The 27,056-nt window shown below is 38.6% G+C and overlaps 1 protein-coding gene across 5 annotated transcripts in view; it reads left to right on the top strand.

Annotated features, from left to right (window-relative positions):
- PARD3B (par-3 family cell polarity regulator beta) overlaps window positions 1–27,056 on the top strand; it is an 861,922-nt gene that overhangs the window by 493,906 nt on the left and 340,960 nt on the right. For all 5 annotated transcript variants that reach the window (XM_036420516.2, XM_045575575.1, XM_045575573.1 and 2 more), the window contains exons 13-15: window positions 3,914–4,046; window positions 9,600–9,699; window positions 17,983–18,098. In XM_036420516.2, coding sequence (XP_036276409.1) covers window positions 3,914–4,046; window positions 9,600–9,699; window positions 17,983–18,098 — 349 coding nt within the window. The remainder of the gene's footprint in view (window positions 1–3,913; window positions 4,047–9,599; window positions 9,700–17,982; window positions 18,099–27,056) is intronic.

The following is a 27,056-nucleotide window of genomic DNA, read 5'->3' as shown; positions in this document are numbered from 1 at the left end:
TGCTCACTGTGAAGATAGATATAAAGCAATCAAATGTCTGTATTCTCCCCCATAATGCACACATGGATAGTATACAATGGGAACTTAACTAATTTAAAATGTGAGCTATTAAGCAAACTGCTTGTTTTATGTTATTAAATAAATGCTTTTAATTAAACAAAAATACTTAAAATATTTTAGTGTGTTTTCTTTATGGATATTTTAAATGTATGGAATACTTTTACCTACACATGAAGTATAAGCATAAAATATTCTTGAATGCTAATAATCCTAAATATTTTACTTATAATTGTAGGATTATATTTATATTAAACAAGTATTACATTAGACAATCACAAATTATACAATGATAGTAACATTATTTTCTCTTATATATGAAGAGATTATGAAATGCTGCTGAAATTATTTTAAGAAAAGATAAGAAAAAAGTTTAGAGCAGTTAAAAAAAAAGCACCAACAAATCATACATATATTCTCTCAAACAAAACATGTTTGTATAATACAATGAGCAGAGTTAAAATAGAATAAGACAAATGAAAATACTCATTTTAATAATAAGTTGAACTTAAAAAAAAATAAAGGGTTTTTGAATTGACAAGCGTAGAAAGTAGTTTTGGATTACTTGAGTTAAATCCCAGGTTGGCCATTCCCAGGCAATGTGAAGACATTCCTAGTTGAGTGCCGGGTACTTGTAGATGACAGGCACTTTTGTCTGTTTTATCCCTCATTCCCCAGCACATCGTAGACACTTAATAAATATTGTTGAATGGATGAATAAAGGTTCCATCTGAGACCTACTTCGTCTGAAGGGTTAGCTGAAGTAGTACACGTACACTGCATCTGACTTTGTTATATTATCAGCTATTGGAAAGGAGTAACTGCACCTTTTTACTCTTCTGTACATAACCTTGTAAATGTTAAATAAATGTAAATTGGCCAATTACTGGAGCCTATATATAATGAGCCAACTCGATTTCAACATTTGTGTCTGCTTAAGTGACAGAGAGGCTTCCATGAATATTTAATGAATTTTACTTATGTACATAGTTATAAAACCCATGTTTATTGCTCCCATCCTTGAGAGGATTGGCCCCTTTCTGGTTTAATTTGGTTCCTATTCTGGAGCCCTAGGACTTCATGGAACCCAGTTGTTGGTGAAGGATGACCAGTCTATGCATCTTTGTATTTGACCTCACGATTTCTTGGAAAAAGGATACTTTAACTAATATAAAAGTCTGGAGGACACTGCTTTAGGGTATCATGCCTGTGCAGATAGCAAAAGTAAAAAATAAATGAATGTGTGTGTTAAGAGTTAGTTATCCCCCATCTCTCATCTTCCCTAATTTTATGTGTTTCTCTAGAACATATAAATGCTTAGTGGATAACTGTTCTGTATTTTGGCTCATCTAGTAGAGACATTTTATCATTTTCATTCGCTTTATTGCAGGTTTTCTCATTTTAAATCTCTCACTCTGGGGTGGGTTGACAGTTATACCATCAGAAGAAAGTACTAAACTTTCCATTTGTTGCCCATCTTCAGAAATGTCTTGTTAATATAGTTCACTAGGGAATCAACTGTGAATAAGAAATGGGACAAAAAGCAATTTTTATGAGGACATTTAAGCAAGATCCATTTTTAGTTTTCTTAATATTTACATGCTTTCCATGGGGGATAAGCAGGCATTTGATTCCCTGAGCTATTGAGAATCTCTGTGGTGCCCATGAAGATTAAAGAGCATGTTTTCTTAGGAAGACAGCTAATCTTTATTAAATTGAAAAGAAATAATCTGCAGCTATTTGATCTCCCAAATCTGTGTTTTTCTATGTCAGAGCATATGCTGTGTGCTCATGTTTTTGGTGTATTCTCCTGTGGGCCAGCAATCACCCCCAGGTGCAGTAAGAAAGCATCTGTAACCTAGAAAAAGGTCTCCACATGCCTCATGCATTTAGGCAAATCAAGAAGGCTCGGCAAGAATACCATAATGGTTACTTGAACCTTATATTGATATAAAAATTGAAGAAGCTACTTAAGAAAAGTCAAAATATAGAGTTGTTGGGGTATTTTTCCACATTACCCAGATGTACAAGATGCGTAAACAGTTTTGATGAGGGCCTTGTGAAGAATACCTAATGAGCCCTTGATTGAATCAAAAGCATTTTAAACAGAAACATGTTTTTCAAAGGATGCGCTTGAGGTTCAATTGTAATTCTATTTGAGCCTGGAGATGTGGTGTTAAAAAATGGGTTATGACCTGTTTTTTTGTGTGTTTTTTATTCCCCATTCCCCAAAACATTTTCCTTCCCGCTGCAAGCTCATCTTGGTAGAAGCAGAATATGTTTAAAAATCCATTATATTTTTTATTGGCTGGGACACTAATGGAGGGCTCCATGGCAGCTCCATTTTACAAGCTGAACACTTTAATTAGGCTGTTTACTGATCAGTTGTTGGGATATCGATTGTGTCATTTATCAAAGAGCTAGGAAAGCAAGAAAAAAACAATTTTTTTTGTTGTTCTTGTTGTTGTTAAATCATAGCAGGACAACAGTATGGGGAATACCAGAGGGAAGGGGGGGGCAGGTAAGGAGGTAGGAGAGGATCATGGGAAGGAGGGTGAACAGTGATGGAAGGAAGGAGACTTGACTTGGGGGGGGGGGTGAACACACAGTACAATATACAGATGATGTATTACAAAATTATTCACCGGAATCCTATATAACTGTATTAACCAATGTCATCCCAATAAATTCCATTTTTTTTAAAAAGCAGGAGGCTATGCAAGGTAAGCCCTACCTCCCCTGCCTGCCAGGGCTCCAGCTGTCAATTCAGAGCAGTTTGCCGAGTGCCAGCCTTGTTTGACGAGGAGTGCAGAGGCAACAGATGTGGAAAAGGTGTTATAAGTCTTGACAAAAAGCTAAAGGACCTCCGGGCATTGAAAACATTCTCATTATGAAGAATGCATAAAATGAATGTTCCAAATATTTGTCTCACTAGCAGGATACTGTCACTAAAAAGGAAAGCATACATCCAATGCATTGTTTGGGCTAAACGCCTTGGAGCTTTGGGCCCAGATCTGTGTCTCTCTTTGTGTCACGTTTCTCTCCCAAACGGTCAAGGGCACGGCCAGGAGATGGCTTCCGAGTGACTTCCTTGATATCTGTTAGGAAGACGCATAATGTGAAGCGGATCAAAACCCCATACTCTGTGACTCCATCCTCTTGAACAGATCGCTCTCCATATCGGCCCCACCTACTACATTGCTTGAGGTGTGATTCCGGATTCAGCAGTTTTAAGGAAACTGTGCATTTGTTTACTGACTAGAGTTTCTAAGTCAAAATAGGAGGGGAAGATATGGTGAGGAGGGGAGGGAGAGAAAGAAAGTTCTCAGGCAATCCCAGTCTGGCATGGTCATAGCAGCTTGTTTTATTTCCTGGCCAGAAGGCCCCGCGTCTGCAGTGGGCCGCACTCACGGCATTTCAGTGGCGAACCTGACTTGTCCTAGAGCGTGTGCACCGGGTCCCCAGGGAGGGAGGGATCCAGCTGGCTGGCAGAGACACGTCCTTGGCATGAGCTGTGCTCTTGTGTTGACGCTGCCACAAGCTGTACTCCCAGATGGAAGAAAAATCAGAAGGAGCCAGTTGTAAATGGGGGAAAGAATAGGAAACTCAGTCCCCTTTTGTGTTGGCTATGAGCACCCCTGAGCCTCAGGACCGCATGGTCAGTAGTTTTCTATCCCAGATGGAAGGATCTTTTAACTGATAGGCCCATCCTGGTTTTCCACAGTTGAGGATTTATGGGCAACAGGCTCTTGAAAGATTGTTCATCCATCAATCATTCTTTTGCTTTGCTTTGCTTTCACTGACCGGGTTGGAAGATACCTAAAAAGCAAATGTAACCTTGGTGTCCATCCCTCAGGAGCTTGGAGAGTGTGGGGTGTTTTCAAAGCCGTGCTCTGAGAGCTGTCCCAGCGCCGTGGCCACCTGCAGGAGGAGCGAGGATGGCACGTGGCATCCGCTTAGCACGTACTGTCCACACCACAAGCAGAGAGGTAAGGCCTGTCCGTGGCCACCCACCCGGGTGGAGGGAGAAAACACCAGCGTGCTTTTACTGTTGTGAAGGGGCGTGAATGAAACCGAGTGCAGACTCTGCGCAGAGGTGGGCGGGAGAGCTGACTCTGAAGTTGTGAAGCAGATTCCTGGCATTGCCTCTGGCGACAGTGACAGTTTCTGTGCTTGATGCCCCACACACGGAGGGTTAGTGCAAAACAAACCCTGCCTGGGGAAACAAAATGGCAACTGCCACTTTTTTCTTTCCTTTTTATAATATTTTCATATTGGAAGTTAAGTATAAATAACTAAACTTAAAAAAAAAATTGTGGTCTAGCTGGCATGGCTCAGTGGTTGAGCACCTACCTATGAAGCAGACAGTCACGGTTCAATTCCCGGTCGGGGGCACATGCCCAGGTTATGGGCTCGATCCCCAGTGCGGGGCCTGCAGAAGGCAGCTGATCAATGATTCTGTCACATCATTGATGTTTCTCTCCCTCTCCCTCTCCCTTTCTCTCTGAAATCAATTTTTTTAAAAAAATTTAAGTGTGGACTAGTATTAAATTATTAAACGTTCCTAACATGATTCACAGATTTAGGCTTGATTCTGTAAATATCATGAACCTAGACCACTGTGACTATGGGAACCTAGTAGCTGAGGTCTCACTGTACCATCCTGCCCTTTTTATCTGCTGGGGGGTCACATTTCTAGCTAAGCTTGAGATAGGAAACTCTTGGATTTTCTTCTTTGTGTTTCAAAAATTCTACTTCAGGTCACCAAGAAAATTTTTTTTGTTTCCCTGAATCTAAGTTTTGTATTGTAAAAGCAATACATATTCATTACCAAAAAAAAAAAAAAAAATTAGAGAAAAGCAATAAAAAGAAAAGTCAATGTTACTCATACTTCTGTCTATCAAAGATACTAACCCATAACATTTTTACATCTTTCCTTCATACAAATATGTCTATAAAGGTTAAATGGAAGTGAAATATACTATATGTAATATTTAGGGAATTGATTTTTAATTAATAGCACATTATGAACACCTACCTATGTCATTGGATATTCTACATCATCACATTCAGTAGTTGTATAGTAATCTATTGACTGGAGTGCTGTTTATGTAATCAATCCCTTATTTACATGTAAGATGTTACCAGGAGTTAATTATGTGGAAATAGTCTCTCAACTCTGAGATTACTCTGAGGTTTCTCTACATTAAATTGTTTCATCAGAATGGGATGCCATTTTTTCCTCTAAATTCCCCTATTTCAGTGAGAGCAGTAGCATCAGCTGTGACCATTTATTAAGTGTTTGCTGTCTGTTAGGTACTGTGTTAAGCAAGTTACATGCACACTCAAAGTGGATAATATTATTACCCTCATTTTACAGATGTAGAAATAGGAAGTTGGGAGAGTAACTAATTAACCCAGGACCACACACTTGATCCACACAGAACCTGGATCAGCCCATCTCCCTAACTCAAGTGTATTTCCGGTACCATCGCATGGGCCCTGCTTTGCATGATCCCTTGAAACTGTTCAAGTCCTTCTACCTAAAAATATCCATTATAAGCCCACTTTACTATGTATCAGATGAAGAAATACTCGGTATGTTTCTTATCTTATTAAAAATTAAAATTTGTCTTGACAAAGCAAGATCTTCTCCTGAGACCTTCAATTCCAACAGGAGGAGAATCTGGGGAAGGAACAGTAAGTTTTTCACAGACTAAAATAGCTTTCTCCTCCTGTGCCTATATTAAAGCATATGGCCTTAATATGACTTGTTGTCATTTAAATCTCAAGAAACATGTTCAGTGGCCGTCTAAGTTTAGGGTTTTAATTCTAAGTATACCTGTGACATCCATAGGAACATTGGGCACCTTACTTCCTATATATTTTTTTTAATTTTCAGTATCTTTAAAACATGATGCTGAAGTGATAATTGCACAGTATATTTTTAGAGTACGTTGAAACACTCAAGGATATTGATAGTACCTATTAAAGGCTAACGAAGGCTAAAATTATGGAACTATTACATAATTTACTTATGTAAATTATACTTATATTAGAGTATAATTTACTTATACATAGAGTATAAGACTACACCCAGAAAAAATAATAAGTCCATTCAAAACAACATGCTAAAAACAAATGTGTCATACTTTAGGATGTGAATAGAATATTCTGAGTTGCTATTTCCAATGGACAAGTGGAGTTGGTTAGGCACATTGGCCACAGACAAACACTGGGCAGTTCAGTCTGTTCCCTCCTTCCTCCTGAGATGTAGATCCAGGTAGAACAACATTTACACCAATGGAAAACCCATGCAGATCAGCTACCTACAAGGTTCCTACTTCGCTTCCTCCCTGGACCTCAGTTTTCTAAGGGAAAAATAAAAAATCCAGTCCTTTCAATATGGGAACCCTTAACACGACCCGCGTGATTAGGGCCCACTCAGGGTCCGGTTTCTGGAGGAGGCCACACACTAAAATGAAGAGAGAGACTAGAAAAGAGTTAATTTGGGACAAATGGGGAGCCAGGCAGGTGTCGAACTCAATCAGAGAAGGGGCCAAAATCTAAAATCCAGCCTAAATCGCAGGCCGAATGGTTTACTGAACAGTCATAAACTGTCATTGTGATGGAAACGCAGCGGAGTGCAGTGATGACAGCACAGTGCGGGCCACATTGCAAGGCCTGGCGGAACGGATTTGGCCCGCTGGCCTTGTGTTTGACACATGTGCTCTAGTGGGAAGACTCTCTAGGCTCTGGCCTTGCTATTCCTTTTATTGAAGCTGCTATGGGATACACCCATTACCCTTAAGCAGCTTTGGGAAACACCCATAGCCCTTAGGCAAGTAATAAGTGGATTATCATATCAGTAAGGATTTACATGATTACAAGATGGGGAAATTGCCTCAGTTACTATTGTCTCAATTAGATAGGGTGTGGTTGGCTCTGACCTTTCAGAGCTTTAAGGTTGACCAGCCTCTTTCTATTAGTGAGACAATGATTGGTTTCCGACATTTCAAGAAGGGAGTCACTAAACATTATTTTTTAAACATTGGAAAACATCTATTTTATTATTTTCTTTTGGATCTGTTATACACTATGTTATAAGAATTAGGCTTATGAAAGCATAGACTCATGAAATTTTAATTGTAAGAGGCCAGTGGGTAAAATTCTCTTACTTTTCCTATAAGCATATTGACTTGGAGATAAATATATATATATATATATATATATATATATATATATATATATACAGAAAAAAATATATAAACAGAATTTATATATATATATAAACAGAAATATATATATATATATATATATATATATATATATATATATATAAACAGAATTTATAAACATGATGCTGTAGAAGATGACCATGATCATACCTCTTTGTAATCTTAATAACATTTTTTTTTTTTAAGTTTTGAGAACCACTGGTGGGTGCCAAGTTTCAGACGCCTGGGAGGTGGCAATAGGTCACCAAGACCCGTAGAAGCAGAGTGAGTGTTGACTCACCAAAACCCACTCCTTTAAGGAACTCTTTTAGAAAAACAAGATTGATTTGACAAAATGCAATGTCTAGTGAGGAAAGGAGCTGTTACAGCCAAAACATTGACTTTTTTTTTCTTTCCTTTTTGCTTTCCTTTGTATATTTAAAAATCCAATGTTGATATGCTGTGTTCCATCCATTTTGTAATAATAGTACATACCACCCACAGTTCCACATTTTTGGTTTTTTGTACATGCATATTTCTGTCAAGCTGTTCCACAGAAAAGACATTTTTAGAACTAACATTTGTAGAAATTGTAACACCATAAAATTCACATTTTTGTTGGAGAAATGCTAGCAGTGCCTGCAGTGGAAAAAGCGAGGTTCCAGGATGGTAATGAGGATGGAGGTTGTGTCCCAGGGGGTCACTGTGAAATCCTATTAAGCATGTGAATGGTAATAAAGTCCACCAACACTGTATTTTCAGAAGAATCTTGCTGGCAGATCTCTCTGTGGGCCAAGGAATAGCCTAAGCACAGTTTGCTTCTTATTTGTTCCTAGAGGCCCAGTGCACAAAATTCGTACATTCAGGGAGGGCCAGGGGGTCCCTCTGCCCAACCTTCACCCTCTCACAGTCCAGGAGCCCTCAGGGGATGTTCAACTGACGGCTTAGACCCATTACCCTGGGGAAGCAGGCTTAAGCCTCCAGTCTGACATCCTTAGCTCTGCCATGGAGGCGGGAGAGGCTCCTGCCACCACCACTGTGCTCACTGCTTCTGGCTGAATGGTGCTCCCCGCACTGATCACCAGGGGACAGCTCCTGCCCCCTCGTGGTCAGTGTGCATCATAGCGACCGGTCGTTCTGCAGTTTGGTCAATTTGTATATTAGCCTTTTATTATATAGGATTACTTCTCCCTTCCTGCCCTACTCCCTGCTTCCCCTCCATGTCAGCTCACATGTTCTCCATCTCCTGCCTCAGTCACCCATTGCCCCAAGTCTGTCCAGGATCAGCCACAGGGGTCACCTCTAAACCTTTCATCCCTTCCCCAAATCGAACATTTTGTTCTATGTCCTATCCCACTGAATCCGTGTTTCCTGGGGTCCTTTGAGGTAAAAACCTAATAGTACAATTATTCCTGATGTGTCTTCTCATGAAAACAAGCATGTATCCATCCACCCCTCCATAGCATGGAAGGCACTATCTCTGCAGTGGTCATTAGAAATAGAATTATACTTTTCAATCTTACTGATATTTATTGGATCTCTCCATTGTGTAGAATACACTATCAGAGATGTAAAGATGAATGCAATGCCTTTAGTGTCCTTAAGAGTAGTCTAAAGCAAGGGTCAGTAAATGTTGCCTGTGAAGGGCCAGAGAATAAATATTTTAGCCTTGATGGCCATAGGATCTCTGCTGTCCCTCCTTAGATCTGACAGTCTAGTGCAAAAGATTAGACTGAAAAGCATACATTTTGGTGGATAGAAAAATCAAGATTCAGTCTGCAGTCTTTTTGCTTCCAAGTCCCCAAGCCTAGAGGTTTCGATTATGAAACAGATGCAAAAAGAGTATTTTTCCCTCTACTGTGTCTAAATGGGGAGTGGATATACTGCATCTCATGATTTTTTTCAAGTACTTTTTGTCACTAAGGCGAATGCTTAAGTCACCATCTAATCCAGAGCATTCATTACAGAATCTTGTTTATAAAACTGTTGTCATGAAAGAAATAGCTTTGTTAATCTTCCACTCATCACAGGGAAGGAACGTGTGTCAGCCTTTCCTGAGATGGAAAAAGGTAGTCAAGATGCATGGACTTGCCAGGAGTTGCCAGCAGGTCACCAGCTTAAAAACATATTAGCAGGCTTAGAGTTCCTTGTCCAGGCTGCCCTAGCTCCCCTACAAATCTCCCCATTCCGTCTGAGGATTTGTTTATTTCGAGGTTGGTTTATGTGCTGATGAAAATTTTGTCTGAGAGCTGGACTGAAGCAGCAGCAGGCACTGAATGATCCTGCCCCCCGTTTACTACAGCTTCATTTGTTCTTTGTTTATAGAGCCATTGCTTCCCAGTGATGGATGGGCTGAGAGCGAAGTACCTCCGTCTCCATCACCACTTCCCGTTCTGGAATTGGGCCTCGAAGATTACAGCCACAGGTATCATCGATAAAATGATACACCATAAATGTTCCTAGTTATAGGTTTTCGGGGAAATCCCAGAAACCTTATTTTAACTCTGTTTCTTTCCAGAATGGAAATATCAGAGTGCCTATGATTCCTTTCCAGTGAAGGCTTCTCATAGTTGATAGATTCGCTTGTTCGTATTTTGCTTCTTGGAATTTTTTAAGGCTCATCATAGATGATAAAATATTTTAAGAAAATGGTTGGATTTTCTTTTGCCAAGTTAAAGCCTTGGAAAGAGTGGAAATCTAAGAAAAGTTATATGGGAAGCTATAAAGCAAAAACTGAGAAGACATAAAGCTTGGGTTTTTTTATATTTTTCTTCTTTTGTAATTGGCAAACCCTAAAGGTATTTTATGAAATAGCTGTTCCCAGAAAGTTAATGGAGTCTAGAAATTAAAGCAATGCCATATATAATCTAAAATATTGCAAAGAGTGCCCAATGTTATATCCATTTTGTAATAGAAACCAAAAAAAATCAATATTTTTTAGAATCACACAAGCATGAGAGAGAGAGATTTGCTAAGCATATACACCATTTAACTAGTGGAATTCATAGATTTTGTTCTTCTGATGAATTTTAAAACTCATTAAATTGTCCCTTTGCTATTTTCTATATTTATTATGGCCATTTAAAACTGTGCATTCTATTCTATTCTATGTCCCATGATAATCCTGTGAATTTTTTTTTCATTTTTCTTGCAGCAATGCTGACGTTTATCCCTATTATACTTTTTATTACAATCTGCTAAAAATTAAAGCAACACAACAAAAAAATAGCTGGCAGCTTACCTATATTAGCTATCTCTGATTCCAACATTTTTTTTTAAGTCAGCTATCTCACGTAAAGACAGTTTCACAAAATAGATTGTTAATCATACTCATGCTCTAGATCTCTGTCTCTTGGGGATTTTTAAAAGAATATCAGGATATATTTAATTTTGTGCATTCATTTTTATTGCCTGCCTCAATCCTGAATCAAAAATGACAGACTGGCGGCATTAAATATTCCTTTTAAAGAATACTTTATTTATTCTACTTGTGTATATGTGCAAAACTGTTTGGGACAACGCAAAGAAAAACCAGATGTAAATCCTACCCTCAAGAAGGTGGCAGGCTAGTCGGTAAAAGTGGCCAGCAGGACACAAGGTACAAAGTGGTCTTTACAGAAGTGATACAGATAAAATGCTCTGGGTGTCTAAGGAGGAGGAGAATGCTTCCAGACAGAGCACCCAGAAAGCATGAGGGGAGAAAAGTGGCATTTGAGATGCATCTTAACATGCGAGTAGGGTCTCAGCAGACAGGAGCATGTTGTGACCAGGTTTGGGGGGTGAGACATAGGTTAGGAAAAGGGAGGACGGTTAAGGTTCACTGGAAACACAGCCTCTTCGGGTACCTTCTGTGACAGTCAGAGTGAAAGGTACTGAGGACCATCCTGGGGAGGATGGGAGAAGCCTCAGAGTGTTCCAGTGAAAGAGGCACCAAGGCAGGTCTGCCCACACTCTCTGGAAACAGGTTCTTGTGGTGTCACACGAAAGGCATTTCAGGGACAATCATGAAGGAGGATTTTAAGCAATAGTGACAAGATTTATTAGCGCGCCATTGAAAAGGCTGCCACGCTCGATGAGGCAGCACTTCCCTGGCACACAGCTGGTAGGTGGCATTCACTGCCCCCAGTACACCACGCCCACATCCAGACCAGCTGGGTTAAAACCATATCACTGCAGAAGAAGCCTACCTTCAGATGCCACAGGTTTGCACTTGTCCCTAGGGCCCAGAGCTGTGCCCCCTGCCTGCCTGTACCCCCACATCAGAGGCCCAGGAGTCTAGCTTAGTCTCTTCCCCTCAGTCTGGCCTGAGATCAGCTCTGTGAGCACTGTGCTTCAGGCCCATGGCTGCTAAAGAGACTGGGGCTTTTGTTAAGTTTACCTATGTTTCCCTGGGTTTGGGAAGAGGTAAGCTTTCTTTCAAACTAGCCAATATGTTTCCTGGGTCTTCCTGGGGCTCTGCGGTGCCTCCCCTAGCCAGTCTCCTTCCTAGATGCTAGGCTTTGCCCTTGTCCAATCCCACCTTTTCCCAGGTGTTTCCTCCCTTTTATGAACCAAAGAAAAGACTTTCCCCTTAACCATTTCTCCCCCCTTTAATCCAGGGAAGGGGGACATTGGAAAACCAGTCTTTCCTCCCCCTAGGATGTTATAAGTCTGTTTGGCAGTGATGGAAGCTGTTCCCCTGTGTGACTGAAACTATAGTTTCCAGATTTAATCAGCCTCAGGCAGTGTTCTCCCTTCTCTTTTTGTTAATCCCTAACTAGCTGCCTATGCTAACAAGATGAGAGAGAGAGAGAGAGAGAGAGAGAGAGAGAGAGAGAGAGAGAGAGAGAGAGAGAGAAAGAGAGAGAGAGAGAGAGAGAGAGAGTTCAGAGATGTCACAGAGATAGAATTAGTGAGAATTAGCAAGTGTGTTTTTGGATGCTTCAGTGTCTCCACAGATTTTTTTTTCTTGACCTTTTCTGTAAAGCGCTTTTCTCCATGGTCTATACAAACAGCTTATATTGGCCCCTACTGTTGTCAATCTTCATCACATGATTTGAAATAGTAATTTCCATTTCTGTTTCCCCTCTCCCTCCCTAACCTTCTGTGTTTTGGCTTCTGTCCTCATCCCTTCCCTAGAATTGCTCTATTTATCAACAGTAATCTTTCAATTAAAAGTATGCCATTGTCTCAAACCTGATTCTCTATTTCTCCTCCACAGTATTAGAGTATTAATTTGCTCACTCATCCACCCAAAAGTATTTATGGAGCTCTAAACTGGCCACTGCAGAAGGTACACAGATTAGAGAACACCCGTGCCCTGAGCAATGCAGGCTCTTTGGAAGAGACAGACACACAGCAGGAAGGAGCCTGCTTGCTGAGCATCAGATATAATACAATCTGCTGGCCAGTAACTCTGCCTGCAGGGAGCGAGGAAGCTCACACAGGAGAAGTGATGTCTAAATGGTCCCTTGGAGAAGAGAAAGGAGCTTAGGAGGCAGAGAAATGGTGGGAAGGGCAATTTGGGTTAGGAAAACCCAAACGAAGGGAGTGGGTCTTACAGAGCATGCTCAGAGTGGCTGAAGCATCTGGTACCTGGGAGAGAATCAATGGGAAGGGTATTGTCTCTCACTCTGGGCACCGGCTTCTATAGAGAGCAGAGAAGCACTGAAGGATTTCAAGCCTGGGTGACAATATCAGGTCCATATGTTTGGTGGTCATGAGTGGACAGAAGAAGCCCTAGACAAGGTTGCAGTCTGGGGACTGGAAGAGCAGAATGGAGGGAAGAGCAGCATGGTGGAGAGGAACAAACGGAGCCAAGGACGTGTTTGAGATAGAAGGAACAAATCTAAAGCTTTGAAACGCTCTCCCTCCTGGGATTTCCTGACCTGCACCATCCTGCGAGCTGCTACGTTGCCTAGGTGACCAGCAGCAGTGGGGTTTGGATGTGTGAAACTTGGGGTGGAGGAAGAATTGGAAGGGGTCCAGGATGGCTGAGCAAAGGAGGCTGGGAGGCCATTCTGTCTTTCAAAATCCGTAAATAAATAAATGAACTTTGAAAGCCCTCTAAAAGGGGAAGCGGCGCTTTAGGGATGGAGCCAGTCTTATGGAGCAGAAACTGCTGTTGCATGAAGAGTGAAAAATAGATTGGATCAAACCTAATGCCTGCACTTTGAACCCAAATAAAATCGGGGCTTTACTGAACTTAGTTGTAGCATTATATCAGTAATTAGCAGACAAAAATTTAGAATATATGTGTCTGAGTAAAAAGTAAATAAATATCAATAAGGAAATTTATTTTCTATAGTGATATTTCATGGCAAATTAACAGCAGACAGAATATAGTAACAGCTTAGACAATATTTGGTTGTTGTCTATTTCCTTCTATCTTGATTCATATCTCTCTCTCTCTCTTTCTCTCTCTCTCTCTAACACACACACACACACACACACACATGCACACACACACACGCACACACACACACACTCATCTTTTCTCACTCAGAGTAGCTAATTGTTGAAACCTATTTGTGGACACCTCGGATTTCTGACATGATTTTTGGCATGCCCCTAAAAACTTATCCCCCAGCTTTATTTCAGACAGTTCTCCTTGCACATTCTTGCCTGGGTCCTACATGTCTGTCACATTCCAGACTTGTCACCACACTCGGGACACTGGTGTGTGTCTCATGCTACCCCGTTCATTCATTATGCAGCATAATTTGACATTGAGTATCATTCTTATCTGATAGATCCCCTGGTTATTCATGCTGAAAACACAGCCTTTACCTGTCGCATGTCTGCGGCCTGCTGTCAACGTCCAGCTTCCCGCAGCATCCACTGCGGCCTACTCAGCCATGAGCACACACAGACTCCTTCAAGAGTAACATGCGTCACATTTTCCAATCATCGTGCCACTCTCCCACTTGAAGAATCTTTCATACGTAGCATAAAACTGCAGACTGTTTTGCTAGTCAAACTTCCATGCCTAAACTATTGGCATGTTAACTAATTCAGTGCTGCACTCATTACTGAAGTGCCTGTATGCTCCCATTGGCTTTAATCCCATAATGCCATATTAGACTTACTTCCATCCTTAACTATCTGCCAAGCTGATATCAGCTTCAAATTCATTGCAAGGATACACTTGGTCATATACACTTGACCATTGCAAGTGTACACTTGGTCACATTCAAAAGGATGGTAGTGGATGTATATATCACTATGGTTAATTTTATTTATTTGGTTATATATCAATATATCTACAAAAAGAAATTCACTTTATTTAGACAGGACCTTACTTGATGTTATTTCATCAAGTGGTATTATCAGCTTTTATTGTTTTGTTTGCTTGTTTGTTTTTAATGGAGATAGAGAAGGTTGTCTCCCAAGAGTCTGGGTAAATTTGAGTTTTTAGCCTTAATTTGTCAATGCATGTGTGTTTTTGTAAAGTAATCTAAGACAATGAAGTGCCATTAACTAGTATGTTACTCTTTTGGGTAGATTCCCACAGTCTTCCTTGAGCAGGGGGCCCAAGTTTCAATGAGGACCATTCATGTTGGTCCTAAACCTCCTCCTAAAGACTTTCGTTATAACGCATGGCATCTGTTTGGACTGACTCTAGTTTTCTTTTATTTCATGATATGCAACCCTTTCCTGAAACAAACAAACAAAAAAGTCAATCTAAAATGCAAGAAGCATCAGAGAGTGAGCAAATCTATAGTAATAAGAAACATTTCACTTTGTTTGGACTCAGGATCAGCAACAACCTGTGCCTCAGGTTGGCCACCATTTTAGCCGATGTGTTTGTGGCTCTGGGAAAAGTTCAAGAAGCCACAGTTTGGATCCTGGCTAGGCCACTGGCCAGCTGTGTGACCTTGAAACTTCAGCCTCCCCTCTGGGCCCAGAGTGTCTTATCTACAAGATGGAGAGTTAGATGAGATGACCTTTCCCGCCTTCTGGCTCTGAAAGGCTCTGATTCTATGAAGCCCATGAGTCTTTCTGACACTAAAACCGCATCATCACAAGAGATCAAAGGATGAAAGACTAAGTGCACATGGAGGTCAGATAACATCATTAAAGGCAAGTGCTTCCAAACAGGAGGCTGAGGGGGAACTCACAGTCACAGTAGCATCTGAGTTCTTTAAGATGAGCTGAAGCAGTGAAAGTGTTGTCATTATGCAAAGCCAGAGGCAATAGCACTAGTGGGTCAAGGATTTTTGTTCACAGTTGGCGTATTTTGCCATCACTAGACACCACATCTAGTACATTTTCTATGTCAGTGGCTTTGTCGATTGAAAATGTAGACAAACATCAAGAAAGAAGTAAAAAAATAAAATAAACTTCAAAACCGAAAGAGCAGTTTTAAACGTCTTAAGAAGTTTTTGTGAAAACATATAATCTCTTCACTGTAGAGTGCTTCAGGCCCTCATTCAAAGACCAATCTAACCTGCAGAAATAAAGAAAAGAATTAATAGCTCACTTATTGAGCTCTTATTGTGTGCACCATTGTCAATATTAACAAATTTCAAAATTATCCTTACAATAACCATATAGAGTCAGTGTGATTACTATTCATTTAGTGCACTAGGACACTGAAGCCATGGTCTCTCACCTCTCACTCGCAAGCCCAGGGCCCTGACCATTGTACCACATTACCCTTCTAAACAAGAGCAAATGGGTCTCAGATACAGACTTACCAAGAGGCTGAAAAAGCAGAGAAGACTAAGTAACCTGTAAAAAGCCTGGGGAACTCAAAAAGAAGAAATTTGCATTCATTTGGGAAGCTTAAGCAGATCTATTAATCTGCTTGTTTCCTAAAAGCCTCTATAGCACTTACCCTGAAGAGACACTATTCTCCTGACTTTACAAACTTAAATCACTTTATCTCTTAACAACACTATAAGACAGGGAGTGTAATTATACCCATTTTCTACATAAGGAAATTCAAGCATGGAGAGGTTCAATAACTTGCCCACAGCTAATAAGTAGCCAGGATTTAGAACTGGGCAGACCCACTGTGGTATTTGTACTTCTTTCATCTCCCCACTACATCACAATAATGGAGGTTCATTCATTCATTCATTCATTCATTCAACAATGTTACATAGCTGCCCATTAATTTTAATATTGCTGTAAGGCAATATTAAATATGCATGACTAATGAGTTTCAATGAGATTAAATTTATTTTGGAATATTTGGTTAAGACACTGAGATCCCTTGTACATTTTAGAAGGGTTTTCATTCATAATAGTTTATTTTTGTTGTCATTGTTTTATTGTTTATAGTGTCAAATATCAACTGTTTAAAAAATTCAGCCTCACTACTTTCAGACTCACCAAGATACTTGACTTGAGTTTTCACTGTATTTAAGATTTTTAGGATAAAGTTATGTTAAAATGAACCACCATACTTACCCATAATTACCTTCTGAACATACAGGAGTACCAAGAAGATTGCTGTAATTTAATTTAATATAGTATATGAAATTATAACCTTCTCCCGTGTGTGTGTGTGTGTGTGTACATATATACATACATACATACATATACATACATATACATACATATACATACATATATATATATTAAAAGCATAATATGCTAATTAGACCAGACATCCTTCCAGATGACCTCCTGGATGAAGCAGAAGCTGCAGCTGGGGCTGCAAGGAAGGGAACAGGCAGCTGCTGTGACTGCTAAGGCCTGCTCTTGCATCAATTTTGTGCATCAGGCCACTAGTATATATATAATTTACTTCCAGATCAAGAAAGAAGCTCTCATCTGTAATTCCCTTATATAATTTCCTCCATCTTCAAGTAAAATAAATACAGTGTTCAGCAGAAATAGAATTCTATGAGATTGACTACAAGTATTAGGAACCCTATAATGAACATTTGATGTATCTTGTGTCTAAATTGTCAAGTGGGCTTTCCCTGCTATTTCCTTTTCAGTATTATTGATGAGTAGACTATTTGCTCAGCATTAACATTAGTTTTAGATCCTAGACCTAAAAAAAGTAGAAAATCAGACTGCTGCAGCCATCAGTCATTCAAAGGGATGGTTTTCTCTAAGGGATTCCCTTTCACTTTTTTTAGAGGAAAGGCATGCCTAGCCCATAGACATCTAACGTGAATCTAGTCTCTGCTGGTATCTGGCGACATCCTTTGAAGTGCCTGTGCATTCCTGCCTCGCCTTACACACTCAGAGTTATGGATTGTACCAAAGGATCCCAATTAGCGGGAACCAGTCAAGAGGAAAACACCATATTAGCCAGAGAATATTTTATTTAAGTTTTAGAGCGTGATAACATACCGTATTTTCTGGCGTATAAGACAACTTTTGAAACGAAAAAAAGTCAACCGAAAATCGGGGGCAAAAGACCAAAATTGCACAAAAATTACCTGCAGATCTTGATGGCAGCGTAAGTCTTTTCTTTGAAGGGGGGGTAGTCTTATACAGCGAATATAGGCCTAAACCTATGTTTTAACTGTAAAATTAGGGGGTCGTCTTATACGCCGGTATATGAAAAAGAAATTGCTACATCTCATGAAAGAAACCTGATATTCAAGAATTAGTTTAAAATGCATAGTTGTGTGCTGCAAAGAGAGTGATGAGGGTCTCTGTTCAAAATGGGGCTTCTGAGAGAGAGAGAGAGAGAGAGAGAGAGAGAGAGAGAGAGATTGATTTTATTCTATACCTAAAAATGGCATCTGGCTTTTTTCCCCAGTTCTGGGATGGATCCAGCTGTGTATTTTCCAGATCAGCACATCAACTTCAGATCTGTGACACCAGCCAGGCAGCCTGAATCCATGAGTCTGAAAGCCTCAAAGAGCATGGACCTTGGTAAGTGAGGGTGGGGTGACTTCCAGGTCAGCTCTCCAGCCTCAGTCCATCTGTCTTCCCTAATGTCCTGCCTTTGTTTCTTCAACTCCAGCCTTACAGGTCAGGGCCTACTGAAGCCTAGAGTAGCGGGTATTGGTTATCCTATCTTCTCACTTCCTCTCACATGCTTCACTGTAATTACCCCTTCCCTTTGTAAAAGAGAGATAGATGACTTATTTTTATAAAGTGGCCCATATAGGTCAGAAAAAAATGATGATTCGTTCCGGAGGATGTGAATACCATTAGCATTTAACTCACCTGCCTTTGGATCTATGCTCTCGCTTCTGCTGGAGACTTTCCGTTGCTTACATACACATGTGTCGCAGGGCCTGGGAAGATAATGTGGTTAAATGCATCCTCTTCCACAGGATTTCCTCTCTCTGTGGGTGATGGGCAGGAATGGCAGCAAAGGATTCATGTCTTTAAATGCCCATCTCCCCAACACTGGAGCGAAGAGGGGTCCTTTGTTTGCCAGACTGAGGGTGCCAGGGTTACCTCGGTGTTGCCTGAACAACTTCATTGAGGTTCTGAGCCCCACAGGGAACCCAGGGCAGATCCAAGGCCCATGCACAAACGTGGCACCCCGGAAACTTTTCAGATACCCAAGGACATTGCTGCCCTCCCATTGGGCTCTTGGGGAGAGCAAATGTTTAGAGAGGAGTGTGGGTACAACATAAATTCTCAGCGAATTATTCATTGCTTCCTGAATGCTCAGAGGCCATGCTTTGCCAATGTTTTTTCTTGAGGCATATTACATATTTCATTAGTAGCAAATAGTAGAAAATAGAATAATCAAAACTGCATGTTCTACAAAACACTCTGATAAATAGTGCTTATCTGTAAACTCATTTACAGGAGTTCAGAAAAATGTTCATGACGAAACAAGAGAAATTCACCCTATTTTCTATAAATTGGACAGATCCCTGGGACACATTCACTCTAATAAGCTATAGTAAAAGACGGGTAGAAAGCCTTACCAAAGATGCAGTGCTGGGCACTGGCAAAAGGGGGTATTTTCTCTCATGTGATCCTTTGAAAAAACAGAGCAATAATGTGTGACAATGACATAGGTTATTACTAATAATTTAAAGGGCAATTTATTTTCATAAAGTGCTTGATAAACATTTCCTGTTCAGTCTTCCCAACTCCTCTGTGACGAAGATGAATGGATAAAAACTGCTCTTCATTTTGGAGGAGAAATATATTACGGTTTTCCTCATATAATTTTTCAAAGTGGCCAGCACTATGGTTCTAAAAAAAAAAAAAAAAAAAAACTGTGAAAAAGAAAACAGCATCCATTTTAACTTAAGGAAGGAAAAATATCAAATCTGTATCCAGAAATGGTATTTCTTTGGATGTTTCTTGTTGCTGATAAGTTTGTTTTGAAGAGCCTTTCTCTCTCAAGTTGAAACAGTCCTTGCAAAATATGTATGGTGAGTAGTCACCCATTGCATTTCATCGTACTTATGCCATAGTTGACAACGATAATAGTAATGTTTGTTCAGCTTACAGAATTGGGGTTCTTCAGGACACTAACGCCAAACTAAGAGCATTGGCTAACATGCACTATACAGCAGAAGTGGTAAAATATGCTGGAAAAAAATTTTTTAAAGTAATCATCAACATGTGGTTCCTTCCAGAAAGTGCCAATTTAAAGCTAACAGTCTTGCAAAGGGCTCTGAGGGTCACTATTAGAACTATTTTTCACAAAGTAAAAAAATAAAATAAAATAATTGAAGCAAAACAAAACCTCCTGTTGTTGTCTAGTTAATTTATTTTGGATATTGCTCCTGTATCAAGTGTGTAGGAATCTCCAAAAGCTAACAGGCCCAATCGGCACCTTCTTTGATTTGTTTCATTTTTTGCTGCTGGGGCTAAGCTAGTGTTTTAACTCAAATACTGATGAGTCGTTGTTTATATGTTCAAATTACTTTAAAATGAACAAGTTCTATTTACTTATTTTCACTTAGGTTTCTGAAGCCACAAAATCCTTATTATAAAAAAGAAAGCCTTCTCCTTCCAGACACAAACATAGTTTTAAAGCAGTTTGCTGTGTGCATCCTTCTAGTACTCTAATTTGCTGCCCCATCTACATACAAGTGTCTATCTTATATGTTGTGTTTCTTTGTAAGATATGTGTGGTGTTATGTTATATGAATGAATCTTGATTTACAATTTACATTTCCCCTTTTGGTTGAATTTAGGCTTCATTGGGAATTTTAGCAGCTCTTTATGTTTGGGGGCTTAGAAGACCTTTTTGTATTTCTTATTCTATAATTTTCTTATTCATATCCTTTGCCAATGTTTCTATGAATTAATTCTTTTTCTCTTCTTAAGAATATTACATATGTTGCAAATAATTTCTTACAATTTTTCTTTTGTAGCTTGAGCATGATACTCATTACTATAAAAAGGTTTTTGCCTTATAGTCAAATATTTTCATCTTTTCCTTCATGACTCTTGAGTTTTATTCTTATATATTTTCTTCTAGTACTTTTAAAGTCTTATTGTTGATTTTTTTTGTGTGTATGTGTTTTGTTCTTTGTTTTTAGTGTGTAGCAAATTGTGATGTAATATTATCCATGGCTTATGAGTGGAAAATTTTTCTCCATGTAAGTTAGACAAATTATTAGTAATGTCTATTGACTTTTGCATCTCTTTCCCATTAATTCAGAATGCAGTCACATTGCACACAAAATTCCCTTGCTGCCTAAGTTGATTTCTAGACATGCTGTTCTGTTGTTATATGAGTCTGTCCCATGCCAGGACCATCCTTTTTAGATTATCATGCTATCATATATTTTGATAACTTGCAGGATACTCTTCCTCTGATTTTTCTTCTTTGATAAAATTACTTTGGCTCTTCATAGGCATTTATTCTCCTACATGAACTTTAGATCAGCTCATCAAAATAAATTTAAAAATTAAACAGAGTGTTTGTGTGTGTGTGTGTGTGTGTGTGTGTGTGTGTCTATCACCATGTTTGCTGATGGTTCCTGGTAGAAATGTTTTCACCAGGTTGAATAAGATTTTTGTATTTCTATCTTCTTAAAAATATTTTTACTTGCTCTTTTTGTTTAATCAGGAATGTATGCTGCATCTTATTAAGTTATTTTAATGATCTATTCAGAATGATTATGGGAATTTTGTTCTTTATTTTATTAAAATGGTGAGTTATATTAATAGATTCCCCAATATTTAATATCTGAATGACTTGAAATTTTTCTCTGCATTTGTAAAATGTATAAATGATTAATATTTTCTATGTGCTCTGCAACATAGGTATAAAACTCTAGTTATAACTTTACTTAGTGTCAATAGTTCCTATATTTCCATTAAAGATTTTTTTTTTAGGCTCTTCTACCTTAATATGTGGTGGATACTTTTGTCAGCATGCATGTGGCCACATTTAAGTAACATCAAGAATGATTAAAATAATGAATAAGAGGAAATTTATTTTTAAATAATTAGATGTAACTATGCTTATTCAAAGGGGGTTAGGGTGTCATTTTCTGGGTTTTCCAGAAAATCAATCTTTTCCTACTAATTGTAGACCTTCCTCTATTTATTTAAATTACCAGAATTACTATGTTCAGCCTGGATCCCTTTAATTTGTTCATAATTGAGCTTGTGTGGGTGTTGAGTTGGAAGCTCTCAGGAGCTGAATAACACAGCTGCCTCTTTGGCCTTTGGCATAGGGTTTTCCCCCAAAGAGCTGGCCTTGTTGGCAGTGTGCCAGAGAGTTACAGTCAAAGACTTTTTGTTGAGAAATAAACATCTTTAATTTCCAGGCCTGGTGTTTTACGAGCCAGTAATACTTTTTAAGTATTCCTCTGAATTATTCTAGGGACAGCATTTTAGTACTTTGGCCCATTCATTGACCTAATCTACTGCATAGCTCAATTCAAAGTTAAGTTTATAATGTTATTTCACATAAGATTTTTTTTTAATGTTTTCTCTCCTGTTTTAAATTGGCCTCCAAGTAGCACTCCTATTTCAGAAGAGCACCCTGTAACACAGTTAGGAGGAGCCTGAGGGCGGTGCAGATGGGAGATGTTGGCCAGCTGTCCAGCCCAGTGCAGTGAGAGGAAATGAGCTCTAAGTGATGCATGAGGCATGCAGGCAGCATTTTCGGAAGTTTCCCGACAATGAAGATTGTTAGCATTCCATGCCTCACAGTCTCTTTAAAAAGTGCATGTGTTAGGAGTCCCTAAAATCAAGACGATAAACTGGATGATTTTCCTTTGGGTTTAGCAATTTTATTTTGTTAGTGGCTTGTTCAAAATTTGTCTTAAGACAGAAAATATTTGCAGACACTCACAGCTGAAGTAAATTATAAATCAACTGATTTTTCATATCAACAAAGGTAAATATTTGGTTCACATTTTGAATATAACCCCTTCATAAATATTAGACGTTTCCATCAGAGAGTAGTTAGGCATCTAATGTTAGGCCGAAGATGGACATGAAAATGTTAATTAACCCCACTCTACTTTTATAATTAATTTTTAAAATTAACTTTTTGTATAGTGAAATTCTTCCTTGGATATTGTTAGTAATAAGACAAAAATCCTGAACATTGAATGTATCAGGATTTTTATTAAAGTGTATTTCTAATAACTATAATGCTAGTTTATAAATTACATATTATATTAATATAACACATACCAGTGAATATCCTATATAATAAAAGGATAATATGCAAATAGACCAAACAGCAGAAATGACAGGTCGCTATGACACACACTGACCACCAGGGGGCAGACATTCAATGCAGGAGCTGTCCCCTGGTGGTCAGAGTGCTCCGCCAGGGAGAGCACTGCTCAGCCAGAAGCTGGGCTCATAGCTCGCGACTGGCAAGCACAGTGGTAGTAATGGGAGCCTCTCTCATCTTTGTGACAGCTCTAAGGATGTCCCTCTGAGGGCTTAGTGGGGAGTGAACCTATGCCGTCAGTTGGACACCCAGACTGTGAGAGGGTACAGGCAGGGCTGAGGGGTCACCCTCCCCTCCTCGCCCCCCCTCCCCACACACAAGTACGCAAATCTCATGCACCAGGCCATTAATATATTAATAAATATAAATGTTTGTTTATATCAATAGATCTTCTTTATTGACCATCAATAAGTAATACCTCAGAAGATGGTAAAAACTGAATCAAGAACTGCTATTTAAGATAAAAACTTTGACCTATTTAAAAATAAAAGACCTGGTTGGTAAAGAATTAATAGGAACACCAAAAGAAAGTGTCTACCATCTCCAGTAAATGAGGAAGAGTATACAGACACAGTCAGGTGTATGCTTTAGGAAGTCCAAATGAAGGAATTACCAAGAAAGTTATTTGTTTATTAAACACTTTTATTGAGTGTCTACTGTGTGCCAGGAAAGAGATTAAACACTGAGGATTCAGTAGTAAATGAGAGAAATGATGTTTGCTGCATGTACCTAGATTAAAACCCTAACAGAACCTAACAGAAAACTCAAAAGACTTCCAAAAGGAAATACTGGCGTGATGATGATAGCTTATCTCAGAGAGGAAGAAAAGGGAGAGGCATCTGAAGATAGGAATGTGGGTTGTTTTCAGAACTAGCTGATAACATTGACTGTGTAGAAAAGAGGAAGAGAGAAGCAAATGGAATGAATGAATGAATAAATAAATAAGTAAGTAAGTAAGTAAATAAAAGTACTGGAAGAGCTAGCCAGCTGTTTGAGATGAAGCTTGCAATGCTTACAGAGTTAGACACACAAGCTATTTTTAGCTCACAAAAAAGAAAGTGTGGTGGCCCATTGCTTAGCTTAGCTGACCACTGTCAGGTGGAAAGCAGTCACCCAGTTCCTGTGTTAACTTTATCTTCATCTGCACAAGAGAAAGATGTTCGAATTGGAAAAGCACAGTTTCTAGCAAGTGAAAGACTAGACAATTTATATCCGTGTACACCAAAAGGATTGTGATTATTAAGTGACTGTCCCTGATTAGTAGAAATTAATAAGAGTAGGCCAGGAAACAAATTACCAATTTTCACAAAGATGATGAATTCCAGAGGCAACTGGTGAAGCTCCTGATCTAAATGCTCATCCTCAGAGGAGTTCCCTGTTTGCACAATGAAAAGGGGGTGGGGAGAATGGTGGTTACCAGCAACCTCAATGGGATCTCTGAAACAACAGAAGTCTGAGTTCCTTTTTGATAGAATTCGTAGACTGATAGGTCAGGGAAATGTTATGGTTTGCATTGGTCTTTTTAAAAGAATTTAATTCATTTTTTTAATTGATACATGAACCAAATTATACACTCAGATAGGTAATAGCATTAGAATGCCCTTTCCCCAAATGTGCTAATTAAAGCTCATTGTCACTCTGGAAGGAATTAAATAATATATACTATAAGACTCTGGATCTTCTCATTATATTCTAATAAAACAACAGAATTTGATGAAGAATAGATACATATAATTTGGATGAAGGCATGAAAGGCGTTCTTCCAAATTTTTAGTAGATATTGTCTCAGGGAGTTGGGTAATATGTTAAACAGACAGAATTAGCATTCAAATCATTTCTTCTGGAATTGAAGAAGATATAATTTAACAAGTAATGATGGATGCATTCATCTAAGAGGCATTCTTAGATACTATTTTCCAGGCAATATCCTAGGTAAACAAGATAAAGGCTTTATTTACTCTTATTGTGTTTTCATTCCCTTTGGGTAAATACATGATAATGTTGTATACAAGTAAATTAAAAATAAAATTTCAGATAGATACGATTTTTTTTCTGAAGCCAAATTCAGGTAGAGAGGAAGACTCAGGAGAGGTGTGCTCACCTCTCTACCTTTTAGAGAAGGTGGTGAGAGAGAAAGGCAATATCCTGGACTCCAGTTAAAGGAACTGAAGTGTACAGATGTACAGTTTGGGAGACATGGTATCATTACAGTTATTCAAGATGTCTCTGGTGTTTAGTTGCCACCCCCAAAGCTAATTTTATGTTACCAGGTCAAGGAATACAATAGTTCCACTCTACCCTGGCCTATATTGAATTACATTATTAAATATAGCACTGTATTTAAGTCTGAGTACAGTATTTTAATAGAGACAAAAAAACAAAAAAAAAACAGTGTAGAATGCATCCAGATATTGGTGAGAGGCCTAGAAGCCATGTCCAGTGAAAAGCAGTAGGAAGAAATAAAGATGTCTTGCTTGGAAGAAAAATGGGTGGAGGCACACGAGAGTTCTCCTTGGATATTTTCATGGCTAATACTGCAAAACTCAAATCTGTTTAAAATTGAATGTGCACCCCAAATATATCAAGTAGTGATAGCTTCTTCCGAAAATACGTCAAGTTTACAAGCTTTGAAATGTAGGAAGTTAATAAATGATGGAAAACTAAATTCTGGCTTGTGATATGTTTGGTATATAAGAAAAAGATAGATACATAGATTAAAACAACTCATGAAGACTGGGAAGCAAAATTCATCAGAATTATGGAAAAGGATCCAGTTTTTCACGATTAGATAAAGAATAAAATGTTATTTTTTTAGTATATCTTAATATATTGATATAGTTAATATAACCACATAGGTTATAACTCAACTGGGTGACTTTGACTTCACAAATAGTTTGCAACACTGCCATCAAAGCAGGCCTCTCATGACATTAAAAATTCAACATTCCAGTTAACTAAAACTTAATATATAATTAAATTTTACACAACTATGCATTTAAGAGTGAAAATGAATATTAACTTGTATGAATATTAACTGAATTATAGCGATATAGATCATATCTCAGTATCTATATCTAGTAACATAACTAGAATCTTAAATCTAGCAGAATAATACAGATTTTGTTTAAAATCATTTAGAATAACTATTTGGGTTGGAAGCAAAGACATAAAAATGCCTTTTTATAAAAAGACTTGGTTCTCTCCTTGTAAGTCCAAATGCATTTTTTCTGCTTTTTTTGCCTTTGCATTGCCTAAGAAATATATTTTCAAGAATAACTTCACTTAGAGTTCATTATTACTATTTATTGGAAAACGATGCCTTTTGTGTAGAAATTGTACTTTTATACTACTTAGATTTGCCTAAAAGTTATGGCACATTTCATCCCACCTTTCTCATACCATCTCTAATACGTAAATGTAACAAATACCTAAACACTGTTGTTTTTATTTGTCTTTTTTTCCTTTTTATTGAATTTATTGGAGTATTATTGATGTACAAAATTATTTAGGTTTCAGCTGCATAATTCTAGGACACCTCATCTGTACACTGTATTTATTGTGTGTTCACCACCCCAAGTCAAGTCTCCGTCCATCACCATTTTATCATTTGTTGACTGAACAGTTAAGAAGTACAACTCTCTCATATACTTCCATAAGGAAAAGAAATTATCTTTGAGGCAAGATAGCATTTTATTTAAGCATTTTAAATAAAGCCAAATATGAACCTGTCCTCCTCACTTGCCTTTGTTTTGTAAACCATTATTCATGTTTAAATGAAATTCTGTGTTCCTTCTTAAAGAACTTTTGTGCTAATACAAGAACATCTTCACAAAAATGTGAAGCTAAGGGAGCTTTTTAAAGAATAGAACAAAATACTTAAATTCTCCTCAGTATGAATCAAATTCATTTTAATTGTTTTGAAGTGAGATTTCATTAGTTACAAATATTGTTTATCATTATATAAGTATCCTATCTAATAAAGAGGGAATATGCTAATTGACCCTCACACCATTGCAAAGATGGCAGAGCACACAGCCAATAAGGGGATAATATGCTAGTTGACTGCCCCCCCCCCCACTAAATATGGCAGCACCCACAGCCAATAAGGAGGGAATATGCTAATTGACTACAATGCCCTCAAAGATGGCAGTACCCACAACCACAAGATGGCAGCACCCAGTCCCGTCAGCCCTGGCGTGTCCCTG

This window comes from Pipistrellus kuhlii, unplaced genomic scaffold (assembly GCF_014108245.1).
Source record: "Pipistrellus kuhlii isolate mPipKuh1 unplaced genomic scaffold, mPipKuh1.p scaffold_m20_p_7, whole genome shotgun sequence".
Lineage (NCBI taxonomy): Eukaryota > Metazoa > Chordata > Mammalia > Chiroptera > Vespertilionidae > Pipistrellus > Pipistrellus kuhlii.
This window is presented reverse-complemented; position numbering and strand designations above follow the sequence as displayed.